Raw genomic sequence first — 20,937 nt, forward strand, 5'->3', positions numbered from 1 at the left:
CTCAGGAAGGCAGAGGCAGGTTAATATGTGAGTTTGAGGCCAGCCTGGATAGCCAGGGTTGTTACTCAGAGGAATTCTATCTGGGAAGGAGTTGGGGGAAGGAAATCTTAAGTATTCTTTCAAGCTTTTGTGACTTTGGAACTTTTCAATTTCTAGTGAAATCACAGTTTATGTTATTTCATCTGGCTTAATTCCTTCCATGAGAAAAATGTTCTGGTGAACATGTTTGGAGTAGTCCAGGCCTTGCAATTGATAGAGTGTCCGAAAAGTCTTAAATTTGAGACTAATTTTAAAAGTTGAAATTGATAGTCATTCAGGTGTATGATTAATTATGCAATCAGGAGAGGCAAGCAGAATTGATAGTACATAGAAAAGGATCTTTTTTTCCTTTTTTCAATTGAGGTTGAATTAGGGAGACAAAAAGAAAACTTAAAGCAGTTTGCTTATTTGGTTGTTGCGAGAGGTAAAAAAGTAAAGAGTAGGTGCTTGTATGTGCATGTGTGCATGTAATGTACATACATGTACATGTACATATTAACATGGAACCCTCTAGTGTAAGTCACCTCAGTCACTGCCTGCCTTGTTTTTTTTGAGACAGGGTGTTTCACTGACTTGGGGCTTCCTGATTAGGCTAAGGTGAGCTTCGGGTATCTACTATAACTAAATGGTTTTGAATGTGGCCAGGTTGTGGGCTGCTCTCATGGAATTATTTTATAGTTGATATTATAGTGATAATCCAGTTAGGCTGTTTAGTAGGTCATTAAATTAGATGCTGAAATTTATGACAATAATGATATCAGGAATATCTAAGGAGTAGGTGACAGTGTGTGCAATGAATATGGGAACATTGCCTGGAGTTGGTCAGATTGATTCCTGAATAAATTGAGGCTTTGAAGATGATTGCTTTTAAAATTAATGTCAGCTTGAATAAAGGAGATAGTGAAATAACATGATGGGAAAGTTGAGAACTCAAGAAAACGCCAGCCACTGTCAAACATTTATTCAAAATGAGACTTTGAAGATAATTTTTGAGGGAAAATTTTTTTCTCAGATACATTAATTACTTTCTTTTTGTTAAATAGGGGAACTTCTGTTGCAGTTGTGTCGTTTGGAAGATGCTGCTGATGTTTATAGAGGATTACAAGAGAGGAATCCTGAAAATTGGGCCTATTACAAAGGCTTAGAAAAAGCACTGAAGCCAGGTAGTATTGTTTAATACTTAGTGTTTTGTTTTCTTAATTTGTGTTTTTTTATTAACTCCTTGTAAAATATAACTGGAAAAGTGGTGGTTAAGGCTGTATAGAATCTCAAGCCAGGCTGCTTTAATTAGCACCTGGGAGATGAATTCCAGGTCAGCCAGGGCTACATAGTAAGACCACGTCTTATGAAAACCAAACAAACAGGAATTGGTCCAAAGGCTGGCATGTTAAGCTTTGTTAGTTCACAACTATAACCTCTATACTTATAGAGAAGATGAAGTAGGAGAAGCTTGAGTTTGAAGCCAGCCTGGGCTACATTGTTGGTTCAAGTCCAGCTTTTATGTACTGATACCCAAAAATAAAAACAAAACAACAGCAATAGATCCAGTATTTAAATGTAAAGTGTACTTGTTAATCAAAGAGGATTGAGACTATTCTGTGATCTACTTTTACAAGATGAGATTGGATAAGGCCAGTGAGATGGCTCAGTGGGTGAAAATACTTACCACCAAGCCTAATGACCTGAACTTGATACCTGCTACCCACTAAGTGGAAGCACAGACTTTACTCTTGACTCCTGACCTCAGATGTGTATGGTGGAATGCAGATGTGTATGTGCGTGTGCCCTCTCATCACACCACACTCAAATAAGTAAATGTAATAAATTCACATTTTTCTGTGTGTGGATGTTTTGCCTGCATGTTTTGTGTGTGATGGTGCACCACTTTTAATGTGCCTGATAACCATGATGGCCAGAAGAAGGTAGACTTGGAGTAGGACTATAAACAGTATGAGCTTTGCTCCAAATCAAGTGCAGGTCTTCTGGAAGAGCATCCAGTGCTCTCCATTTTCCCCATTAGATTTTTAACTTAAAAATTGGGGGTGGGGACATGCCAGGATGGTGACACAAACCTTTAATCTAGTATTTGGGAGGTAGAGGCAGACAGATCTCTGAGTTTGAGGACAGCCTGGTCTACATAGTTCTAAGCCAGAAGTGTGACAAGGTTAGATCTTGTCTTCACAAAACAGAAATGATTTAAAATAACTTTTTTTTTTTAAAAAAAGGGCTTATTGGTGTGTCACTGTGGCTGGCCTCAAATTCAGAGATATGCCTGCCTCTGCATTGAGAGTACTGATAATAAAGGCATTCACCATCATACCTGGCTAGAAATAACTCCTGAAAAAATGACAAATGCATAGTAGCTTTGAAATCATGAAAGGGAAGTGCAATTTTTTTTTTACTGTACTGTCTCTCTGAGGGAAGAAACAAGCAGAATGTCTGGTCATTTGTGGCTGTCAGGGCAACTCCTACAGGCATAAGAATGTCAGCACACTGAATATTCAACAAGGTTTTGTGAGAAGCGTTAACACTTAACTCGCTCCCATAAATGCTGTCAAAAATTTGCAAGAGAAATCTCTACATCACCAACACCTTTGTATAACCTACACTGAAATAGAAGCTAACACACAGGGAAGGAAAAAGGTAAAGTCACTAAAAAGAAAGAAAGGTATAGAAGCATCTGAAGTGCAGGCTGAGAAGACTCAGCATGTACTGTTGGGTACAGGTAATTGAGAATCAGTTGTTCCAAATACTAAGCTTAGAAATGATAAGCAAAAATAAAACATCAGCTGGGGGTTATGGCACATACCTTTAATCCTAGCACTGGAGAGGCAGAGGTGGATGGATCTCTTGAGTTGGAGGTCAGCTTACTGGAACTCTACAAAGTGACTTCAAGGACAGCCAGGGCTAAAATGTGAAACCTTGGGGCACAGGTTAAGGGAAGGGAAGGGGAGGGGAAGAGAGATATGACACACACCAAAAACAATAACAAAAAATATTTCAGAAAACTTTACCCTTACAGTCTGGTTTGGTTCAGTTCCTCTTAAGGCTGGTACAGTGGGCCATCCTGATACTGTTGATAAATACAAGAGAAACCTTGCTGGTGATTGCTTTGTGACATAGATTCTTTCAAAGAAACACCACCATTCCATGTTAGATAATGAGGAATCTAAGATAGAGGGAACTATAACCATGAAACATAGTTATGAGAAAATATTAGGGGCTGGAGAGATGGCTCAGTGGTTAAGAACATTGAATACTCTTTCAGAGGGACCAAGGTTCAATTCCTAGACCTACATGGCAGCTTACAACTGTCTATTACTCCAAGATCTGACATCCTCACACAGACACACATGCAAGAAAACACCATGTGCATAAAAGTTTGAAAATTACCTTTTAAAAAAGAAAATATTATTTAGAACTCTGAGAAATGAAAAATCTGCTTCTACTGAGAAATGAAAACACCTACTAAGAAATGAAAAAAGTAAATCTTTTTAAGTGGTGCATTGTTTTTAAAACTATTTAGTATTTATATACATATGTATGTGTATATATATATATATATCCTGTGGGAGGGGTTTCTGGTGGATTGCAGAAGAGGGCTTTTTATCCCCTGAACCCTGAGTTACAGGCATCTGAAGTACCTGAAGTGGGTGATGGGATTCCAGCTTAGAATACTCTCAATCACACACTGTCTCTTTATTTCTGAAATAAAGATCCTAACAGACCAATTAGGACAGAGACCACATCATACCAAGGGAAATTAGGTAAAGGGAAGATTAAAGTGAGGAATGAGGAATGCCTTTGTGCTGAGAGTAAAAGAAAACTTATAAAATATGGAGACATAGAAATAAGCGATAGATCCAAAGGTTCCAAATAAATCAAGAGTTAAAACGGAGATGCTCAGAACAGAAGCAATCAACAGTAACTTGGGTTTTTATAGAGCAGTCCTAAAGTTTTGAAAGCCTGCCTAACCTAGAGTAGGCTAAAAAAAATTATTTATTTTGTATGGCTATGGGTATTTAAAATATGAAAATAGTTGGAAATACTTTAAAGTGATTGCTGATATTTAATTCATAAGGTTACACATACTTTTTCTGTATAACTTGCCTCCTCTCACTTTTTTGTGTGAGACACAGTCTTATTATGTAGCTTTGGTTGGCTTGAAATTTGCTGTGTAGACCATGCTGGCCTCTAACTCACAGAGATCCCCCTGCCTCTGACACATCAAAAGTGTGTGCCATCACACCCAGCCAATTATAATTTTAAGTTAGAAAAACTTGTAATTGGATAGAAATCTGTGCAGTTTATAATTCCATATAAAATTTTTTCTTTCTTTTTTTTCCTACAGCTAATATGTTAGAACGGCTAAAAATATATGAGGAGGCCTGGACTAAATACCCCAGAGGACTTGTGCCAAGACGGCTGCCATTAAACTTTTTATCTGGTAAGTAGAGCAACTGTAAAAGAAAGAAATGCTGTTGTAATTTAAAGTATGAATATGTATATGCATGGTTAAGCATTTCAACGGAATCTTTTTCTTCCAGGAGAGAAGTTTAAGGAGTGTTTGGATAGGTTCCTAAGGATGAATTTCAGCAAGGGTTGTCCACCCGTCTTCAATACCTTGAGGTCTTTATACAGAGATAAAGAGAAGGTAAAGCCAACCATAACATCCTCTCTGCTCAGAGTCTGCCTGGCTGGCTGTCCGTTATGTGGCCCAGTACTGCCTGTTGTGTGAACCTGCTGTTAGACGCCTGGCTTGCAGTGTCAATGTTTCCATAGCCTTCGTTCCTTGTAGTCCATTTGCTCTTTGGTGTATAAGTGACTTCAGTATTTGTTTTTTATCCTTAACTTCAGTTCATACCAACTTTTTTCCAGTTGCTTTTCAGAAGTCAGACTTGATATTTTTTTCCCTTGAAACTAAATTTTAACTTTCTAATCCCTTCTCTATTTTTATTCAGTAAAAAGAAGTCAGAATTTTTTTTTTTTCCCCTCTAACTCAGCCTTGCTTCTGCCTCCTATATGTGTTACGACATTTTGGGTGCTTTTTAAGCAGATATTTTAATATTTATGTTGATTGCTTTCTTGAAAGAACAATGTCATTGTTTTTAACAATGGGTTAAAAACATAAAAGACATTGAAAAGAACTAGGTGGAAGAAATTAAGCATGAATAACTTTTTTTTCTTTTTTAAATTTAATTATTTTTATTAATTACAATTTATTCACTTTGTATCCCCCTGTACCTCCCCCCCTCCCTCCTCCCCTCTCAATCCCACCCTTCCTCTTCCCCACCCATGTCCTTCTCCCAGTCCACTGAAAAGGGAGGTCCTCCTCCCCCTCTATCTGACCTAGTCTATCAGGTCTTTTCAGGAGTGGCTACATTGTCTTCTTCTGTGGCCTGGTAAGGCTGCTCCCTCCTCTGGGCAAGGTGATCAAAGAGCAGGCCAATCAGTTCATGTCAGAGACACTCCCTTTCTTTAAGTGTTTCTCTGTCATTTGATATTCCTCTATTGAGAATTCTGTTTAGTTCTGTACCCCGTTTTTTAATTGGATTACTTGATTTGTTGCTTTTTAACTTCTTGAGTTCTTTATTTATTCTGGATATTAGCCCTCTGTCAAATGTAGGATTGGTGAAGATTCTTTCCCAATCTATAGGCTGCATGAATAACTTATAAAGTATATTTAATCACCAGTGTTTTGCTTACAGGCCCAAGGTATGGGCTTTATTGATTTTTCCTTTTTCCCTTACATATAACATGTAGTTTTGGAACAGTGAGAATTTGATGTTTACAAAATGGTCTTAAGCGTACAATCTTATATTTTCAAAATTTTATTCTAGTTTTCTTATAGTATCCAACTTATAGAATTACTTTTTTTTTACTCTTACTAAGTTTACATAATATTGGGTTAAATTCTGCATAATGATAGTTCTTTCATTTATTTGTTTGGTTTTTTGTAACATGGTTTCTTTCATAGCCCTGACTGTCCTGGAACTCACTCTGTAGATGAGGCTGGCCTTGAACTCAGAGATCTGCCTGCCTCTGCCTTCTGAGTGCCGGGATTAAAGGCACCTGTCACCACTATCAGACTCCATTTGTTAATAAGTGGACATATTTGAACAGTTTGGAGATGTCACAATGCGTCTTGGTTTAAGTGTGTAGCCTGACTTGGGAGGAAAGCACAGGTATACTAGAATAACCCGGCTGTGATCATCCTGTGTTCACAGTCCACTCACAAGGGGAGCTGCATTAATGTGTTTGTGGGCCAGAGAGTTTCTGTAGTAACCCAAGTAGTTAAGGATGAATCAGTCAAATAAATGAATCCTGTTTTTTAAATTTTGTTTTTAGATTTGATGCAGGTATTGCACTATTACCCAAGCTGCCTAGAATTTCTGGGCTCATTTGATCCTTCTGCCTCAGAAACTTGAATATAGGACTACAGACACCTGCACTGTACTCTGCTAAAATTAGGAAATTAATGAATTAAAAGTACTCAATACCTCTGAGGAAGCCAGAAGTCTAGTTAAAATTTAGGAGAAAGTACAACCTGGACAGACAGGTATTTTTCTGGACCTTAGGTACCCCACTTTGCTGGATTTCAGGGTTAGTGATGTTTCTCCTGGATTATGCGAAGAGTTCATTTAACAGACACTGAAAAAACATGTATTTCACATAGCATTTAATCCTACTGATCCATCCATCCATTCATCCATTCATACACCCATCCATCCCTTTACCTATCTACTCAACCACCCACCCCCCTACCCATCCATCTGTCTATAGCCAGGTTTCAGGGTTGTAACTTAGCTGGGGCTGACCTTTATCAAATGACCCCCCCACTTTTTTTGAGGTTGTTTCTCGGTATAGTCTTGGCCGTACTGAATCTCACTCTGTAGACCATGTTGGCTTCAAAACTCACAGAGGTCCCACTGCCTCTGTCTCGCAAGTGCTGGGATTAAAGGCATGCACCACCACTGCCTGGCTGAATCAAATCTTGATTCTTCTGCTTCCATCACAGATGTGCTCATGTTTCATGCATATGCCACTATTCTAGGCCATGGCATTTAATTCTTGATCATAAAGAACAAATGTTAACCATGGCTATTCTTTGTGTGTTTTGATATAAGAATGAATTTAGGTGTATGTTACCGTAGCTTTGCTTCTGTCCAACATTCATGGACTGCTGATTCTGTTGATGCTTTATGTTCTGTCTGGGAAATTGTACCTTCAAGAGTATTTTTAGATTTTTTTTTTCCTCCTGAGATAGCTTCTCTGTGTAGCCCTGGCTATTCTGGAGGTTCATCTGTAAACCAGGCTGGCTTGAACTCACAAAGATTCACCTGCCTCTGCCTCCCTAGCACTGATCTTAAAGGTGTGGGTTGCCCTCCATCCTCCATTCTCCTACCACCCCTAGACAAAACTTTATGTTTGCCCAGAGATTAAAATATTCATAAAAGGAGAGGGTAATGTGTTGGACTGTTTATTTAGTTCTTTATATAAGAAGCTTGTTTTGCACAAGAGCTGTAAATACCTTTCTGTTAAAATGTGCTTGTTGTTTGTACTCTAGGTGGCAATTGTAGAAGAACTAGTAGTTGGTTATGAAACCTCTCTAAAAAGCTGTCGCCTATTTAACCCCAATGGTAAGTATATACATTTTCTTTTTTCTTTTTTTTAATCCTGAAATTACCATTCAGGTTAGTCTTCATTCATTATATTTCAGTAGCAAGTATAGGGCATTTAATTTTTTTCTAATATTTATTAATTACACATAATGTTATGATAATGTTTTATTGAGAATCACATCAATTTATTGTAAAGAAAGCTATGCAAAATTTAAAGGATCCATAAAATTTGATTTCATAATCTAATGTTCCTCTATTTCCTCATCGGTTAGCTGTAGTAATTTTAAATTCGTGTCCAAATATAACATCATCAAAGTAGTGGCCACTCCCCTCTATTCTTTTGTTTGTTTTTTGAGACAGGGTTTCTCTGTGTCTCCTGGCTATCTTGCAACTCACTCTGAAGACCAGGTTGACCTCAAATTCAGATATCTGCCTGCCTCTACCTCCCAAGCACTGGGATTAAAGGTGTACACCACCATGCTTGGCTCTCCCTGTTCTTTTTGTTTTGTTTTTGATTTTTGTTTTTTTGAGATAGGGTTTCTCTGTGTAATAGCTCTAGCTGTCATGGAGTTCATTCTGTAGACCAGGCTGGCCTTGAACTCACAAAGATCTGCCTGTCTCTGTCTCCCAGGTGCTGGGATTAAAGATGTGCACCACCGCTGCCCAGCCATTTCCCTCTATTCTTAAACTTTACATTATTTCATGAGTATTTCAATATGTCTAAAGAAAAGTATGGGACTTCAAACATAGCTATACTAGCAGTTCACCCTCGTACATGGGCTTGTAATCCCAGCTACAGGAGTGAGGTAGGAGAAGTGTAAGAAGTTTAAGACTTGGGCAGTTTGGTGAGATACTGTCTTAATATTTAAAAAAAAAGAAAGAAAAAAGGGTTGCTGATACAGCTCAGTGTTAGAGTATTTTCTTGGTGTGTCTTTCCTACCAGGCTATTGGGTTCAATCTCAAGTATTCTAGAACCTCCCCCCACCCCGACATACAAAGCAGGATGCTGTTGTTATCCTTACAAATTTGTACTTTAATGGATACAGAGTTAGCTCAGTCTGTAAGGTATTTACTAGCAAGTGTAAGAACCCCAACATGATTTCAGTGTTTACATTAAAAAGAAAAAAAGATAAGGCCCAGTGGAATGTGCTTATATTCCCAGACTCTGTCTTAACAAAACAAGGTAGATTGCAATTGAGAAAGAGCACAGTCTCATGTATGTCATCCACATACATGAGCACTGGGTCATACATAAACAGGTGCACATGCACACAAAATAAATGTCCTTAATTCTAAACAACACGTTTATATTCACATTTCGGTTGTATTATATTTGTCTTTCCCTTCCTTGTAGTTCATTCCCTTTGTCCTTTCCTTCCTTTTCCTCTTTCCCTTCCTATATTTCCTTTTCTTTCTTCAAGATTTATTACTCTGTAATCCAAGATATTCTTGAACTCTTAGCAGTTGTCTTAGTTAGGATTTCTGTTGCTGTGGTAAATACTATGATCAAAACCAACTTGTGGAGGGAAGAGTTTGTTTCAGGTTGCAACTCTTAGGTCACACTCCATCACTGACAGGAAGTCAGGACTAGGGCAGCAAACAACCTAGAGGCAGTAATTGAAGCAGAAGGCCTGATCTCCCAGAACCACTTTCCGGGAGTGGCACCACTGACAATGGCTCAGGCCCTCCCACGCCAATCACTAATTTTAAAACATGTACTACATTTTTTAATGTAAGCTGAGTGATCCAAAATGATTTTTTTCTATCAGGCAGATACTGTTATTTAAAAGTTTATTTCATTTACCACTAGATTTCCAAAAGTTTCAGCTTGTATGTGAAAAACACGATCTTTTTCTCTTCTGTGTTATACTTTATTTGGTTCTTTTACCAGTTTTTAAAAGATTAGACTTATTCATCCTTCAAACTTGGCAAGTAATTTAATTAAAAAAGCATGAGCCAGGCGGTAGTGGCTCACATCTTTAATCCCAGCACCCGGGAGGCAGAGGCAGGCAGATCTCTGTGAGTTCGAGGCCAGCCTGGTGTAGAGAATGAGGTCCGGGACAGCCATGGCTACACAGGAAAACCCTGTCTTGGAAAACCAGTAGTCAGGCCTTGGTTATTTCTGAGTTTAGTCCCTATATAGCACAAGGTAGAAAGATTGAACCTACTTGAAAAAATTGTTCTCTGGCCTCTGTATGTGGACTATAGCAGGCATACACCCGACAAACACAATAAAGTCAGTATAATAAATGTTTTTAAAGAAAATTATTTAAGCATGCTTGATATTTTGTTTATTTAATTTTACGTGGCTCCATCTTTCAAGTGCTGTGGTGGTAGGTGATAACTTATTGCTGACAAGATCTTGAGCACTTATCTTGTGCACTACCACTGAAGATCTGGAATCATTTTTCCCACAGAGTTCTGGCTTCAGTAGTGGAATAGCCCACCGTGGGACCTGGGGTGCACATTGCTAGTAAGCTGGCCGTTGTTTCTAGGTCTCAGATTAATTTTAACAATACGTTTAGAAAGGCATACCTTGATTTCATTGGTTAATTATCACGATATTCCTTTGATTATCATCATTTTTCTATATATTCTACAGATGAGGAAGAGGCTCAGTGACATGCCCACAGATGTGCGGCACTTTGTTGCAGATCTATCAGATGGGGAGTTAGTGTGTTTCCCTCCTATTATTTGTCCATTGAGCCACCTTGCTTTTATTAGGGGGGAAAAAAAGCAGAGTTTGAAAGCAAATGTAGTTCTCAGATTGTAGAAATTTATATTTAAGGACAAAATTTTTGATGTTTGAGTTGTATGTTTTAACTTTCATATATGTTTATATCAAAATTACATCTTGAAAAAAATTACATCTTGAACGAAAATATAGGTTAGTATATTACCTAGAAACCTAATTAGGCAGTTAGAAATTTCTTTTTAAAATCTTTCTGAAGGCAAGGTATCATGCTAAGGTGCACTTAAGAAAAGGTGTTTCAGTAGGTCTTAACATGTTTAGATGTAAATTATAGCTAGATAGATATAGATATACAAACTACTTTAAAACTACTTTTCTTACAAATGAAGGGACCAGTATGGGGGAGGGAATGTTCATTTCTTAATGTTTTTAATATCTAATCTTGATTTCTTCATTCTTCCCTTTCAAGATGATGGAAAGGAGGAACCCCCAACCACATTACTTTGGGTTCAGTACTATTTGGCACAACATTATGATAAAATTGGTCAGCCATCTATTGCTCTGGAATACATAAATACTGCTATTGAAAGCACACCAACATTGATAGAACTTTTTCTTGTAAAAGCTAAAATCTATAAGGTAAAAACCTTTACTCCCTTTTTCCTTATATTAGTAATAATTTTTGTTTTACAGCTTCTAGATAAAGTAAAATACCATATGAGAAATATCAATATGATTTATTCTTGGAGTTGTCATAGTCATGCTCACTCATTAATAACTCACTCATTAATAACTCATGGTCACTCATTAATAACTATACAAAGTACACACATAAGACTGTGTATGTGTTCACTTGTGGATGAGTCTATTGATAATTATTTACTGTAAAATACGTTTCTGAGTATGATCATGTGTAAGCATCTGATGTTAATGAAGTAAAACAATTTTATTTTGAACGTGTGTTACCATCTCTTGACTTAATTCCTGAGCTATGTTTGAGAATTTCCTGTTACATGTTCTCAAATGTCAAAGTTGCCTCTTTTCTAATTTTCAATCTATCCAGTAATCAAGCCTTTTCAAGAAGTTACTGTAAATCAGTAATACATTTAGCAAAATAATAATAATAATAATAATAATAATAATAATAATAATAAGCATATTTCCAACACGCCCCCGCCCCCCATCCCGCCAGCTTTTGAATCCAAAGCTTCATATGTACTAGACAGATACTAATGCTGTGCTACACCAGCTACAAGGCTTATTGCTGCCTTTATTTTATTTTGATTTATTTATTTGCTTGTTTGTTTGTTGAGACTGGGTTTCTCTGTAACAGAATCTTGGCTGACCTGGACTCACTTTGTAGATCATGCTGTTCTTGTACTTACAGAGATCTGTCTACCTCTGCCTCCCGAGCACTGGGATTACAGGTGTGTCCTGTAACCGCCAGCACACCTGTTGTCTTTATTTTTTTAATTTAATTTAATTTAATTTTAGGTATGGTCTTTGTGATCTAGGCTGGCCTCAATAGTGGGACTTTTGCCTCAGCCTCTTAGGTGCTGGGATTACCAGTGTATACCAGCATTCTGTATCCCGGAATTTGAAAAACATTTTCTAACATTACATTTGCTTGTTTATTTTGAGGGAGGTGGCTTATGTATTGTACCGCATGTGTGTTTAAGTCAGAGGATAACTTATAAGCATTTTCTCTTTGTACCATATGGGTCTGTAGGTTGGACCAGTTCATCAGGCTTGGTGGCAGTATCTCTTTACCCACTGAGACATCTTGTTTGCTACCCCAAGTGTTTTAAAGCCAAGTTTTACTCAGCTTTGTAGCTTTACCAGATAAATATATTAGAATTATGATAGTGGAGAAATTTTTACTAATAGCTTTCTGACCTGGGACTTGCCTGTTCTGCAAGGCTAACTGGGTGGTGGGTTCTAGGAATGTTCCTGTCTTAACCTCTTTCAGTACTGTGATTAGGAACTCAAGCTACCACAATTGGCTTTTTTAGAATTGTTACTGGGATCCAAACCTAGGTCTTGTGTCTGAAAAATACCTTTTCTTTCATTTGTTTATTTTAATTATTTATAGGTCACAAATTACTTAAAGCAGTAAAATTGTCATATTTACTGGTTAATTTTGTTTTTGTACCTTGCAAGCATGCTGGAAATATTAAAGAAGCTGCCAGGTGGATGGATGAAGCCCAGGCCCTGGACACAGCAGACAGATTTATTAATTCCAAGTGTGCAAAATACATGTTAAAAGCCAATCTGATTAAAGAGGCCGAAGAAATGTGCTCCAAGTTCACAAGGGTTTGTATGGCTAATGTTCTTGAGAGTAAACAGGACTTAATTGACTTTGTTTTCATATGTTTCTGTTTTACGAAGGTAGTTCTTTTATTTGTATAGATGTTTTACCTGCATGTGTGCCTGTCAACCATGTTCATGCCTAGTGCCAACAGGGGCTAAAAGAGGGCTTTTCATTTTCTTGAACTTGATTTAAAGAAAGTAGTGAGCAGTCGTGTCAGTGCTGAGAATTGAACCTGAGCCATTTTTCTAGTTCCTGAAGTTTATTATCATTATCTTGGTTGTCCTGATATTAAATTACTGAATTAGAAGAAGGATAATCAACATTAGATAAAACATTTTCTTTTCATATAGTTGGACAATGGTTTTTTTAAAACTGGTTGTAGCCAGGCATGGTGGCGCACGCCTTCATTCCCAGCACTTGGGAAGCAGAGGCAGGTGGCTCTACATAGTGAGTTCTGTAGCTACAGAGGACAGCCAGGGCTACATAGAGGAACCCTGTCTTGAAAGACCAAAAAAATGTAAAACTGGCTTGTGTTGATTTATGGTAAGAATAATGTTTTAGGGGAAAAGGGAACTAGTATTTACTACTTAACTGCCACATGCTATTATTTATTATGTTAATTCCTGCCACCCAGTTAGTGTAGACATTTTGTGTAATAATTTGCAAAATTATTACCTCTAATGCTTAGAAGGAGAACTTACTTTAAGAATGTTAAATAAAACCTCAAAAAAGTATTTCAGAAGAATTCTGTTCAACTGACCATTATTCCTTTTAAAATCTTATGGTAAAGTGATGTATTCGGTGTGAATTGTGTGGAATCATGATGTGATTTTAATTAGGAAGGAACATCAGCAGTAGAAAACCTGAATGAGATGCAGTGCATGTGGTTCCAGACAGAGTGTGCCCAGGCATACAAAGCAATGAACAAATTCGGTGAAGCACTTAAGAAATGCCATGAAATTGAAAGAGTAAGTACCTTCTATATGTAAGCTTCTCGTTTTGTTCAGTTGGATGTTGGAGACTTTGTGTGAGAAAAGGCTTCACACCCCACCCTTGTTTAGACTTCGCAATATGTGATTTTAAAGTCAATAATACCATTTTTATTATAAACTGATTATACACTATACATCTAGCCATTATCTGAATTATATTTTCTTCCTTTAAGAATCCTTTTCAGAGATTTTAGGAAATATTTTTACCCTGATGTTTTAGCGCTGTTTGAACTTTTGAATTGCTGCTACTTATTCCCTAATACATCAAAGATCATTAATTTTAGAGCCCTGTTCATTGTGGCTTAATCCATGCTGTCCACCCTTGACAAATAATTGAGCTTTGAACCTTTTCCCAGTGTTCTGTGTGCTCTGCAGTTTATAATTTTCTTGTAAATCATTGAAAGTCATTGCTTTTCAACCCGGGTATGGAGTGTATAATTGTAATGCTCGCACTTGAGAAGTAGAAGCAGAAAGATCCAGATTCAAGGCCATCTACCAACATGTATTTGAGGTCAGCCTGGGCTACATAAGACTTTGTCTCAACACTACCACCACTATCCCACCAATTAAAAAAAAATCACAGTTTTTAGTTTTCCTATAGATTCATTTTTGTGACTAGTGGTGGGATTGCTGTGTCTGTATGTTTTTAATAGATAAAATAGCTTTTATAATTATGTTGGCATTTGTAATATCAAATTTAGAATATCGATGCTTGGTTGAACTATGGTGTTGCTGATTTCTTGACTGACTGGCTACTTGATTTTTTTCATGTACATGCTAGGAAGCATGATACATAGAGTTAAGTTTTATAGATTCAACAAAATGACCTAATAGTATGTTCTTTAATCTCTGCCACAATAAAATGTTTTGTGTATAGCATATGTGCCGGCTATATAGCATCATCATAGATACTAATTAGTGAGTATGCTTAAGTATGCTTGATTAAGGTGGAAATTAGTCAAGAACATAGTTGAAGCATTATTATCTCCTTCCATTTAAATTACTCAGTTCTTGCTATGTTCTTTGCTAGGCAGTAGCCAACTGTATTTTTAAATTTTATATGCCAAATATGTTAATTATTATAATTTTTATGCTTTTTTATTAAATTTTCATGCTAAGGAAACAACTAGTTCCAAGGCTTTGCTTTAATTGTTTTTTTTTTTTTAAGACAATGCTATACTCCAGTGATAATAAAAAGATAACTTTGTTAGCATTTTATAGAAATCACTGATGACCAGTTTGACTTTCATACATACTGTATGAGGAAGATTACCCTTAGATCATATGTGGACTTATTAAAACTAGAAGATGTACTTCGGCAGCATCCATTTTATTTTAAAGCAGCAAGAATTGCTATTGAGATCTATTTGAAGCTTCATGACAACCCTCTTACAGATGAGAACAAAGAACATGAGGCTGATACAGGTATAACATTCAAAAATTTATCATTATTTGCTCTGTTGTGTTTATAGGTACTTATTTTCACAAATAATACAGTTCCTCCAACCTCCAGAGATTTTATTGAGTATCTTCATGGGAGGTTGTTATCCAAGGATAGAAAATGATGGCTATTTTGTGAATTTCTCTAAGCAACCAAAGGAAAAACTACTTTTATGCTTTCAAAATATATTATGCATAGACTTAATTTGAGATTTGATTTTGATTTGTGAGTTTTGTTTGGGTATTTGGGGAGTGACTGAGGATTCAATCCAGTCCTTTTTCCTTATCAGGCACTTTGTTATTGAGCTGCTTCCCCGGTAGGGGTATAATTTGTGATTAGGTGTTTGTATCTAATAAGCTTGAATTACCTAAGTTTCACATTTAATATCAGATTTATTCAGCTTACTATAGTACTGTAATTGCTAGTGATATAATTAGTGTGGAAACTCTAAATCAGTGTTGACTCTTTAGTATAACTTACTTTTTTTTTTTTTAATCTAGCTAGATTTATTTGGTGTGTGCATGTGGGTACTTAAGACTTGGCAGCAAGTGCCCTTACCCACTGAGCTACCTCACCAGCGCTAGTTATTCCGTTTTTAGTTGGAATTTGGCATTAACCCAATGAAAGATAAATTTTCCTTGAACATTAAAATTAGCTTAGAATTAAACTAGAACAATTGCCCAGGAAAGATAGCTCACACCTGCAACCCCAGGACTCAGGAAGGTCACAGTGAGTTCATGGCCAGTGTGGGCTGTAGAATGAGAACCTGTCTCTCAAAAAAATAGATTTAAAAAAAAATAAGAAAACTAGAAAAATTGTTGTGGATCTCATTTTTAGCCCCCCCTCTTTTTTGGGGGGGGTGTTACCGTTTTTACAGCAAAATATCAAGATTTCTAGAAGAAGTCATCCCTAGAAAGAAACCCAAAGTAAAAGTAATCTTTCGTATATGGTATATATATATATATATATATATGTGTGTGTGTATAAATATTTTTAACTTAGGACAGTAACACTGACATGAGTTCCTTTAAGACAATGGCAGGTGGGACAGGAGCTAAAGAGCACTGACTGCCCTTCTGAGTTCTGAGTTCAATTCCCAGCAACCACATGGTAGCTCACAGCCATCTATAGAATAAGATCTGGTGCCCTCTTCTGGTGTTAGGTGTACATGCAGGCAGAACACTGTATACGTAATAAATAAATCTTTTTTAAAAAATGGCAGGTAATAACATACGGCATAGTAATACATGAAGACAGATTTAAGAAAATTTGGAGTTCAAGGCAAATTGATAGCATGCTCAAAGATAGCCTGGGTTACATAGCAAGACCCTGTCTTAAAAGAGCCAAAAGTTAGAGAAGCAGCTCAGTTGTTAGATTTCTTTTCTAGCATGTTTTAAGTCGTGCACTACAAAAATATAGTCCAAAAATTAACAGTTCATCTGTCAAATCTGCACACTGATTGTGCTTTGATAAAGTATTTAGAACATAGTGAAACCTATTCGTTTTTATGTCAGTTGTACTTTTATGTGATAGCTGATTAGTTATGAGAGCTTTACTTATAAAACTGAAAATACTTAGTGTCTTGCCTACTACAGAAAAATGTGCTGATCTTAGCATAGTGTGATATATAGCTTGTGTGTATAGTATAGTGAATGCTAGTTTAGAGTCTGCAAGAAGTAGACCATTTATTATCATGTCAGTAGCCCCTTTCCCTCCTTCCCAAATCCCCAAATCCTGTTTCTAATTTAGTCATCTGTCCATATTGTTAGGATTGTTTTTGTTTTTTTTAAGAGCACTTGCTACAACTGCAAAAGATTGGTTTCTGACCTCTGAGGGCATCATTTATGCATATAGTACACATAATATAAGTGCAGACAGTACAGCCCTGTCTTAGTCATTATTTTATTGCTGTGAAGAGACACTGTAACCAAGATAACTATTATAAAAGAAACATTTAAGGGAGCTTGCTTACAGTTTCAGTCCATTGTCATCATGCTGGGATGTGTGATAGTAGGCATGGCAAGCAAGGTACTGAAGGAAGTAGTTGAGCCATATCCTGATCCTAATTCTTCTCAAATAGTGCCACTCTGATGGCTAAGCATTCACCTGTGGGAGCCATTTCAAAGCACCACATACCCATACACATAAAATAAAATTTTGAAAGTTTTTAAGGTAGTTGTAATGACTTAACGTGTTTATAATCCTATTAACACTTATTTCCTATAGCAAACATGTCTGACAAAGAGTTAAAGAAACTACGTAATAAACAAAGAAGAGCTCAAAAGAAAGCCCAGATAGAAGAAGAGAAAAAAAATGCAGAAAAAGAAAAGCAGCAGAGAAATCAGAAAAAGAAAAAGGATGATGACGATGAGGAAATCGGAGGTCCCAAAGAAGAACTTATCCCAGAGAAATTGGCCAAGGTATTTCATAGTTGTACTTAGTTAGCACAAGTGAGTGCCACAGCAAGTTTTTGGCATCGAAAGCAATTTTTAGTCTCTTTTTATTTGTGTGTTTTGTATGTGTATGTATGTGTGTGGCTGTGCATATGGATCTGAGAGGACATCTTACAGAATTCAAGCTCATCTAGGCTATCTAGCCAAGACCCTAAAGTCTTTGTTTTTTAAAATCCAGATTCTGACTTGTGGATTTTAACCATTGAGCCCAAACCTAGATACTAGCACATGAGTTGTATTGATTAGTAATCTTGTCTTTTTTTGTCCATAGGAATCCTAGTCCATGGGAATAATAATTGTGTTAAACTGATAGAATAAGCACATTTTCGTAGGCTTTTAATGTCACTAATCACTTGAAATCTAAAGTCATTTATGTAAGAAAATGAGGGTATGAAAGAAACAGTACATTTAGAATTATACAGGGTATTGGTCAGTACCTTTTCTTAGACACAGCAGTAGTGGTGTTAGAAGTAGCGACGTGGTTACTGTCACATGTGTGTATTTGCACATTTTTACAACACCTAACTACTGGGACAGAAGAGGGTTCTCTGAGCTCCCTGCAAAGTAGAACTACTATGCTAGGCTTCCTTTAGAAGATTTTCCTGAGTCTGGGCTGCAGTATTGTTTTTGTATCAGACATCACAATATGGTCTAATGATTATTAGTAGCTATAGTTATAGCGTTTCAGAACCAAGTGTTCCCGGGTGTTTTGTTTGAGGAGAATGTAGTAGAAAGAACCTTTCTCATAGGTTGTTGCTCCACACTATTATTACTTGCTAGGAACACAAGACCCCTGTCTTCCCTAGTGTAAGTACTTCAAAGATGCACAATCCAGTAGCATTCGTACTTGTTTGGTAGTGGCAAGGGCAGATTATAGCAAGCCATCGTAATTATTATTACTTGCAACATTGAAGGCTGCTTTAAAAGTCCCCGCCAAATCTGGGTAAATAACCTAAAGTGTAGATGTAGATAATTAATTCAAGATAATATATGTATAAAATAAAACCATTAAGTCATCAGTAATTCTACCCACAGAGAAAGGGAAGCTGGCCTGGGTTTAGTTAGTAAGCGTAATAGTCAATTAAGGATAAATTTGAAGTTGATTAAAGCTTGGCACTCATTCCAGCCTAGACTGTTCTCACGCAGTCCTCCTTCCTAAGGGTGAAGTGCTAGGCCTAAGGCATGAGCCACCACATCCACATAAAATTCCTAAGTTGGTCTTGAAGTCTAATCTTCATGAGACATATTGTGTAGGAGGATATCTTTCTGTCTCCCAGAATAGCAACAAAAAGTTTGAATTACTTGTTTCTCTAATTTAGCATGGGGCAGTAATTGGTATTTATGGATTCCTTCATGTACTAATCATGAACTTTAGATTTATTTTATTTTATGTGTATATGTATTTTTCTTGTGTGTATATCTGTACCATAGGAGTGCCTAGTGCCAACAGAGGTAAGAAGAGGGTGCTGGGTCTCCTAGAAGTAGAGTTACAAATGGTTGTAAGCCACCATGTGAGTGCTGGGAACCAAGCTTGAGTCCTCTGCAAGAACATCAGTTTTGTTAACTATTGGGTCATGTCTCTGGCACCTAGCCAGTACTCCTCTTAGGGACTAACATCTACTTAGTTGCTTAGGGCTATGTGAAACTCCAGTCCCAGGGCATTCCACACACTTCTGACCTCTGAGGACACTGTACAAATGTGATGCACAGACACACATGCAGACAAAACACCAGTGTACATAAAAACAGTGGGATTAAAAAAAGTAATTGAGTTCTAGGGTTGGAAATTGCCTTTGTGCAGCTTATGGGGGAGGTTGAAATTTGACAATATATTTCTGGGTAACTGGTAAGTGCCTTTTTTTTTTTTTTTTTTGGCAAAAGAACACCACAGTTTAAATTAAGTTCATATTCCTCAAGAATCTTATTTCTTTTGTATAATGTCTTTTATTTTTGTTAGGTTGAAACTCCATTGGAAGAAGCTATTAAATTTTTAACACCGTTGAAGAACTTGGTGAAGAACAAGATAGAAACTCATCTTTTTGCCTTTGAGATTTACTTTAGGAAAGGTAGGATATTAGGGTATTGTAGACATGACAAAACTGATACATTTCTTAGGGTTAGTGTCACCCACCATTGGAAGAAGCTATGAAGTTTTTAACTGTTGAAGAACTTGGTGAAGAACAAGATAGAAACTCATCTTTTTGCCTTTGAGGTTTACTTTAGGAAAAGTAGGATAGTAGAGTATAATAGACGTGATAAAACTGATCACATTTCTTAGTGTTAGTGTCACCTATCACTGTTGCATTTCTTGACAGATGCAAATATAGATTACTCATGGAGATGCATGCTACGCAGAATCTTGTGGGGAAATATAGTGGTCTATGTGACCTCTTTGAGAACACAGAGCCCACAAGTAGATACACACTGGTCCCCAGGATTAAGTCAGATAACTGTGATGGCTTCATATGTTACTTAGTAAACGAATTTAGGATTTTTGTGAATAAAATTATTTGACATAAATATAAAGCTTAGAACTGTGGGTGACACAGCTAAGCATCAAATAATTTTTAGGTGTTAGGAATTGATGTCAGAAGTAGAAACTAGTCCCTGAGTTGGATCTTCAAGGGTCATTCTGGATTCTGAAGGAAGTAGTGTCTCCTAACAACACTAAAGAGCATCAACCGTGTTTGTGTCCATATGATTTGGAGGGGCCAGGCCAGTTGAAAGAGAAGTTATTTCACATTTAGAGTGTTCAGTATATATATGTATATAGTAGATAAATAAATTTCATAGTACTGAATTTATATAATTCAGTTCATTGAAAAAGGTTATTAGGGTAGTATGAAGTGAAGTGAAGGAAACTGATTTTTAGTAAGATTTCTTGTAGTCCCGGCTACTGGGAAGTTGAGGGAGGAGGGTGCAGCCCATGAGTTCAAGGCCAGCAAGGACAATACAGATAGACTCTAAATATAACTTTTACTTTGAAATAGGATGCAAAACTTAGTATTAATTGAATGTTTGTTTATTGCGACAAGTCCCTGTGTTATCCTGGCCAGCCTGAAACTCAGTCTGTAGGTCAGGCTAGACTTGAACTTGGCAGAAACCCAGCCTTTGCTTCCTGAGTCTGGGGTCAGGGGTGTGTGTCAGCATGTCAACTTGTTAATACATTTATGTAGGTATATAATACAGAAGTGGCTAGCAAGAGATAGGTCAAAAGATAACAAAGGTTGTTTCTTGATAGATTTTTTTTAAGTAGTTAAAATACATATTACTGTATTTTCTGTTTTTCACAATTATAGGTTTGAAATTTTTCTTTTTGAGACAGTGTTTCTCTGTGTAGCCTTGGCTGTCTTGAACTTGTTTTATAGACCAGGCTGGCCTTGAACT

The 20,937-nt window shown here is 36.9% G+C and overlaps 1 protein-coding gene across 1 annotated transcript in view; it reads left to right on the top strand.

Annotated features, from left to right (window-relative positions):
- Positions 1 to 20,937, top strand: part of Naa15 (N-alpha-acetyltransferase 15, NatA auxiliary subunit) — a 69,349-nt gene that overhangs the window by 35,673 nt on the left and 12,739 nt on the right. Inside the window, exons 7-16 of the mRNA XM_021631046.2 lie at positions 1,083 to 1,202; positions 4,391 to 4,486; positions 4,587 to 4,693; positions 7,607 to 7,679; positions 10,823 to 10,992; positions 12,514 to 12,666; positions 13,504 to 13,632; positions 14,868 to 15,081; positions 17,324 to 17,517; positions 19,508 to 19,616. Coding sequence (XP_021486721.1) covers positions 1,083 to 1,202; positions 4,391 to 4,486; positions 4,587 to 4,693; positions 7,607 to 7,679; positions 10,823 to 10,992; positions 12,514 to 12,666; positions 13,504 to 13,632; positions 14,868 to 15,081; positions 17,324 to 17,517; positions 19,508 to 19,616 — 1,365 coding nt within the window. The remainder of the gene's footprint in view (positions 1 to 1,082; positions 1,203 to 4,390; positions 4,487 to 4,586; positions 4,694 to 7,606; positions 7,680 to 10,822; positions 10,993 to 12,513; positions 12,667 to 13,503; positions 13,633 to 14,867; positions 15,082 to 17,323; positions 17,518 to 19,507; positions 19,617 to 20,937) is intronic.

The sequence above is a fragment of the Meriones unguiculatus genome, chromosome 2 (genome assembly GCF_030254825.1).
Source record: "Meriones unguiculatus strain TT.TT164.6M chromosome 2, Bangor_MerUng_6.1, whole genome shotgun sequence".
Lineage (NCBI taxonomy): Eukaryota > Metazoa > Chordata > Mammalia > Rodentia > Muridae > Meriones > Meriones unguiculatus.